Genomic DNA, 7,039 nt, shown 5'->3' on the forward strand with positions numbered 1-7,039 from the left:
GGTATTTCCTAAAGCAGAAGAGGAGGTCACACACACGGAAGAAAGAAGAAAGAAAGAAAGAAAGAAAGAAAGAAAGAAAGAAAGAAAGAAAGAAAGAAAGAAAGAAAGAAAGAAAGAAAATGAAAAAATACTATCTCAGAAGAAACCAAAGATCTAAAATCTTATTGCATGGGAATAAATTCAGCCTAAAATAAATGCAAATAAAAATTTTAAAAAATGGGTAGCTAAATTGTCTGCAAAGGTCCTTCCAGTTTCAGTATCTGAGATCCTATGTTCATACACAAACCCCAAGTCATTAAGAAATGTTCAAATGATACTTGATATGTGCTTATAAAAAAAGCCTAAATTAGGCGTGTTGGCACACGCTTGTAATCCCAGTGCTTGGGAGCCTGAGACAGGAGGACTGCACAAGTTCAAAGCCAGCCTCAGCTACTTAGTGAGGCTCTCAGCCACTTAGTGAGACCCTGTTTCCAAATAAATTGTTACCTTTATCCATAATTAATGGTTAGGTTGAAAACAGCGGCCATGGTTGTAATCCCAGCACTCGGGAGGCTGAGACAGGAGGATCGTGGTTCATGGACAGCATCAGCTACTTAGTGAGGCCCTTTGCAACTCAGTGAGACCCTGTTTCAAAATAAAGAATAAAAAACAGGGCTGGGGGTGTAGCACAGAGGTAGAATGTCCCTGGGTCCCATCCCCAGTACCGCAAAAAAAAAAGAAAGAAATATTTGAAAATCAGTACTTTAATACAGAAGGGAAAATCTACCTTGGTAACATGTAGAAATGAGCGACGCTTGGTATTCTCCTTACAGCCTATGCAGTCGGCATGATCCTTACATTCGTTGTTCTGGTGGTGATGAAAAGGGGCCAGCCTGCTCTCCTCTATCTAGTTCCTTGCACACTTATTACTGCCGCAGTTGTTGCCTGGAGACGTAAGGAAATGCGAAAGTTCTGGAAAGGCAGCACCTATCAGGTATGTGCTTGCGCTTTATGATTCCCTGGGTTGAGATGGGCAGGAAGCAGCCCGGATAGATATGATCAAGGCTGTCATACACCGCACGTTGACCTTCGATCGGTCAGGATGTCCTAAGTTTCCCTACTCTTTCCCCCTCATGCAGTGTGTACCTTCTCCAACCTTAGTGCTTATCTCTTACAGTCTAATGATGCCCAAACCTGGCGGCTCAAGGCAGAGCCACCAGGGAGGCATTGGGCAGTTATCAGGGAAGACATGCGCAATGCAGCAGCGTTTTCAATATCCTCATGAAAATAAAGATCACGAAAGACGAAACTATGTTTATTTATTTATTTATTTATTTGTTTGTTTGTTTATTTGGTGGTACTGGGGTTCCTGGAAGCCCTTCTACCTCCGGGCTACACTCCCAGACCTATTTTTACATTTTAATTTTGGAAACAGGGTCTCCTAAGCCAGCGCGCACGGCTGGCTTCGAACCTGCACGATCCCCCTGTCTCTGCCTCCCAAGCTCGGGGATTACAAGCGTGCGCCACCACGCCCGGCCGAAACTATGTTTAAAATAAGTACTGGCCGGGCGTGGTGGCGCACACCTGTAATCCTAGTACTTGGGAGGCTGAGACAGGAGGATCGTGCAGGTTCGAAGCCAGCCTCAGCTACTTGTTTGAGGCTCTCAGCAACTTTGTGAGAATCTGTTTCCAAATAAAGTATAAAATAGGTCTTGGAGTGTAGTCCAGATTAGAAGGCCCCTGGGTTCCATCCCCAGTACCATGCAAAAATAAATAAATAAATAAAATAAGTACTGAATTTTGAGGCTGACATTAGCTATTTATAGTAAGAACCTTGAGGTTTTACAGATTTAAAAAAAAAATACATTTTCTCCCTAGCATCTGTATACGCCTAACTGACCTTGGTAGAACGCTCATTTCCAATTTAAATGGGTCAGGATTTTCATTTCCTTAAAATTCCTAGAAGGAATTAAATCTCAAGACCAGAACCTGTTATGTTTGAGTTCTTCTTCATGGGGGTTAAATTCCTTTCTTCTTTTCCTAAATGTTCCTGGTGTTCCCAGAGTCTGTTGACATTGACACTAGAGAGAGTTGAGAAATCCTTGGTCACTGAGATCAGGCTGCGGCCTTGACCCCTTTGCAGAGGCACTTTGTGGGTAGTTACCTCTGCTTTGTAGTTACGGGAACCACCCTCCTCCATCAATGGTCACATGAGTAAAAGAGAGAAAATCTGAGTGTGTGAAAATCTGAGTGTGTGGCTATAGTCCTGTCACTAGAAAAATAGATCAAAGTTCATGCCTATCTTGTGGTTGGTCAGTAGTGTCCTTATTTGTAGGAGTTGGGACTTTTTTTTTTTTTTTTTTTTTTTTGCTTTGGTTGGTTTGGTTATTATTTTTTCAATTTATTAGGTAGATTTTCATTTTCCTGGTTTAGATATTAAAACTGATTTTATTTTTTGTTAAATCTGGTTCATTTGGATTTTTTGTAAAAGGACAAATCCTGGGCGATCGTGTGCCTCAAAAAAAAAAATTCTTATTTAGACTCGGTCATTTTTCCATTGTGTACCAATTTTTTTTTTTTTTTTGGTGGTACTGGGCGTGGAACCCAGAGGCTTTCTACCTCCAGGCTATCCTCCCAGACTTATTTTATATTTTATTTGGAAACAGGGTCTCACTAAGTTGCTGAGAGCCTCACTGAGTAGCTGAGGCTGGCTTCGAACCTGTGTTATCCTCCTTTTCAGCCTCCTAAGTGCGGGGATTACAAGCGTGCGCCACCACGCCCAGCTGTGTACCAAATTTTAAAGTATAAAGAGTATAGAAATTTTAGGCAAGTTGTTTGCAGAATACTAAAAATTGCTAGCAGGTGAGAGAGTCTATTTTTTCAAAAAAGTAGCAATTTTGAAATTTATATAATAATGTCTTAATATAATTATTGCCCTGTTTATGTGAAAAAGAAAATCTTTCACCATTTATGTCCAACCTTTAAAGTCAAGGTGCATTTAGCCTGAATGTGGTTATTTGTGAGAAACAGTATTTTATAAGTGTTAACATCAGTTCTGGAAAATTAATCTCTGGGGACTCTGTCTTCTTATCCATAAAATTAGAATGGATCTATAAGCAGGTAGGAGAATAAATAATGCAGGGTAGTGGGTTAGCTCTGGGCTTGGTGAGACAGGTGCCTGGTAAAGTCAGATAAGGGAAGACATAAACTTTGAAAATGGATTGAAGACTCTTCCCAATCCTGGTGAGACAGAGGGAGACTTGGGAAGGGCCCAGTGTATTGGGGATGGAACCCAGAGGCTTTCTACCTCCGGGCTATATATACTCCCAGACCTGTTTTCTATTTTATTTGGAAACAGGGTCCACTAAGTTGCTGAGAACCTCACTAAGTAGCTGAGGCTGGCTTCAAACCTGATCCTCCTGGCTCAGCCTCCCAAGCGCGGAGATTACAAGCGTGCACCACCACGCCTGGCCTTTCCCTATGTTTTTTAAATACTTTAAACACTTAATTGACATCCTCCTGCAGTAAAAGTATGCAATCCTCCTTCACTATGTTATTAACTCTTTTATGTTAGGAACTCACAGTGCTCATAACAGTATTTTATACACTATACATTTTCAGTTGATTTTTTTTTTCTTTTGGTGGTACTGAGGTTCCTGGAAGCCCTTCTACCTCCGGGATACACTCCTAGACCTATTTTATATTTTTATTTGGAAACAGGGTCTCTTAAGCCAGCGAGGCTGGCTTCGAACCTGTGCGATCCTCCTCTCTCTGCCTCCCAAGCATGGGGATTACAAGCGTGCGCCACCACTCCCGGCAATACATTTTCAGTTAATTTTATTAAAATTCTTTATAAAATATAACTATAGTGTTCAATCCTTAATCCACTGACCTTTAGTCAGTTTGGCAGGTGTGTGTATAAGCTTCCTGCTTGTATTTCAGTAACCATCATAAAATTATTATAACTGTCATACACTATTGTAAAAGTAAGCTATGTTTAACCGGGTATGGTGGTATACACCTGTAATCCTAGGTAACTTGGGAGACTGAGGTAGGAGGATCATAAGTTTAAGGCCAGCCTCAGCAATTTAACAAGACCTTGTCTCAAAATAACAAAGAACTGAGAAAAGCCGGACATGATGGCACACATTTGTAATTCCTGCGCCAGGGAGGCTGAGACAGGAGGATCGCGCAGGTTCGAAGCCAGCCGCGCGCGCTGGCTTAGGAGACCCTGTTTCCAAATAAAAATGTAAAAATAGGTCTGGGAGTGTAGCCCGGAGGTAGAAGGGCTTCCAGGAACCCCAGTACCACACACGCACACACAAAAAAATGAACTTTTCTGCAACTTGCTACATTTCACATCGTGAAGTGCTTGATAAATGATGTTACCTCTTTGGATTGGGCTCTTACTTATCAATTATTTTTAAACATACACACCTGGAAATATGTAAGAGAATCAATGGCTCTGAAGTAAGATTTTGCAATTCCAAAATCTTTAATTTTATCTTTATTGATGTGGTGCTTGGGGACGGAACACAGGACCTTGCGTATCTGCATACTACTGAGCCGTATCTCTGTTCCCTGATTTTTGCCCCCCTAAGGCCCAGGAATTGCTATGAACATGTAACTCCCTTAGTCCAGGGGTTGTCTTTGGCGAATAAGGACCACGGAACTGGCTAGGGACTTGAGGTGACTCAGAGTATGGGCAGATCTGGGCTTTTTAAGATGTCTCCATTGATTGAGACCGTTGTCAGCTGAAAGCCTCAGCTCATGTTGTATTCTTGTCTAGCAAGTCCAGAAATCCCATTTGGAATGATTCCTTCTTCTTTAAAAAGCACTAAAGCTTTTAGAATCAGTTTACAAAAATAAGGACTTTTATCTTGCTGGCCTTTCCATCTAATTCTTGAGAGAGGAGAAGTGGAAAAGTGCATTGCAATCCTAAAATTTAATTACTAGGCTAAAAGTCTTTGACAATCTTCAGAAATACATTATTTTCTTTTCTATTTCTAAGTAATTTTATCCAAGAAGCAGGGTAAAAACACTGAAAGCATTTTTCTTCTTCCTTTATTCACAAATATAAACAGATTTTTATGGGAATATAGGAAGAGCTGAAGTGACCATTTGTGAAATTATTTAACTGGTAATACCTCCTTTAAAATAGTCTGTAACAAACAGGTATCATTTGACTTGTGGGCACCTTCAAGTTTGTTTTGTAATAGAAAGTATTATTCTCCAATTATTTTAAGGTCAAGTCAAGGTGTCAATAAGGTTACACTCTCCGGGAGCCAGTGGGCATTCTCTCAGTGACTTCTAGGGCCAATTTTAGCCTTCTCACTTCTACTAGTACATACTCCCCGAAGTAATGTCCCAGAATAAGTGTGAAGAATATCTTCCTTTTGTGGTAGAATTCTGACTGCCCCGAAAAGCAGTGTTCACACTGGGAAGTGGAGCTAATGGCAGATCCAGAGAGAGCAGTTTTGAAATTGGCCCCGAGTTGCAGGTGTAGGCTTCCTGGAAAGTTCAGTGTCACCCCGACCATCTCCTTAGAAACATGGCTGTTGGACCTGAACAGTGTTCCAAAGGGAATGCTTGGCTCCATGGAGCACTGTGTCTTTTATACAAACTAGGACTCCTTTGGCTAACTCAGTGAATATTGGGGGAAGTTAAACATTTTCATTTGCTGATGTCTTTTATTTATGCCTAGACAATGGACCATCTGGACTATTCAACAAACGAAGAAAACCCCGTGACTCCTGACGAACCTATTGTCCAACAGTAACCTTAAGCCTGCGATACTGTGTTATTGACTTTTTACAAATTTTGATTTTTTAAATTCAGCTCTTGAATTGACAATCCGGAAGTGTTTTCAGTGATATGTTGGCAAATATATATTTTTATGAGATGATCCTGACAATTACATCATAAATAATTAAAATGCATTTGCTTTTCATTGTGTTAAAGTTGTGCCTTCACATTAAATAGAAGCATATGGTCTGTGTAATTTTCAAGATGTGTTATATATGTTATATTTTTCTAAAAAATGCCTTGACCCATTCCTCTACTTTCCAAAATATAGTTCTTTCAGCTCTAATGATAGATCAAAGTATAACTGTCAAAGCAAGTTTCTGATCTGATATTTTTGTTAATCATGCAAATTTTACCTCCTCTATAGAAATAACTCTTTAACACTATGCAAGAAGGAAGATCAGCAGTGAAAATTTGGACCTTATATTAGGCAGAGTTTAAAAATATATCTTTTGGGAATAAACATGAACACCTATTTTATAGCAGAATTTTTAAAACTTACAACTCTTTTTAAACTTGAGAACCTAAATTACTTGGTTGCATATGTATTACGTTAGAATATTTTTCCAGTTATAGAGAAATATAATATATGACACTGAGAGACAAAAACTGAAATCTTGTTTGCGGTGGTCCACCGTTTTCTTGAAGATACAGCCTAAATTTCTGCACTAACTTTCAGCTTCACTTTGGCGTTTCTGATATTTGAATATTTTTTCTGTTGATGTTAAGGTTTGATCTTTCAAAATAATTTCTTATTCAATTATATATTAATATATGTCTCGTTGTTTGTATGTAACATATATAACATTCACACACACACACATGCACGCACGCACGTTTTTTCCCCTGATTCCACCTTTCCTCATAAGTAACCACAATGAACCTTGGGGAGAAGGAGGAAAATGACTTATTGATGTCTAAAGTACAAATGTACTTTGTGTGTGTGTGTGTGTGTGTTGTGCTGGTAAATGAACCCAGCGGCATTCTGCCTCTGAGCTATACTCCCAGCCCTATTTTATTTTTATTTTGAAACAGGGCCTCGCTAAGTTGCTGAGGCTGGCCACTAACCTGCAATCCTCCGGTCTCAGCCTCCCAACTACTAGGATTACGGGCATGTGCTACCACCTCCAGCTACAAATATATTTTGTTTCTGTTTTGTCATCTACAAAATGGGTAGGCTAAACCAGTCAATCACTTTGATAACTTCTAACTTGAAAAAAAACTTTTATCTCATTCTTCAGAAAATCTCAGGTGT

The 7,039-nt window shown here is 39.7% G+C and overlaps 1 protein-coding gene across 1 annotated transcript in view; it reads left to right on the forward strand.

Moving 5' to 3' along the window:
* Positions 1–5,758, forward strand: part of SPPL2A (signal peptide peptidase like 2A) — a gene marked incomplete at both ends in the record, with an annotated part of 37,753 nt that extends 31,995 nt beyond the window's left edge. The window contains 2 exons of the mRNA XM_080707736.1: positions 813–973; positions 5,684–5,758. Of these exons, the coding sequence (XP_080563862.1) occupies positions 813–973; positions 5,684–5,758 (236 nt within the window). The remainder of the gene's footprint in view (positions 1–812; positions 974–5,683) is intronic.
* Positions 5,759–7,039: the final 1,281 nt, after the last annotated feature.

The sequence above is a fragment of the Muscardinus avellanarius genome (genome assembly GCF_963383645.1).
Source record: "Muscardinus avellanarius genome assembly, chromosome: 12".
Lineage (NCBI taxonomy): Eukaryota > Metazoa > Chordata > Mammalia > Rodentia > Gliridae > Muscardinus > Muscardinus avellanarius.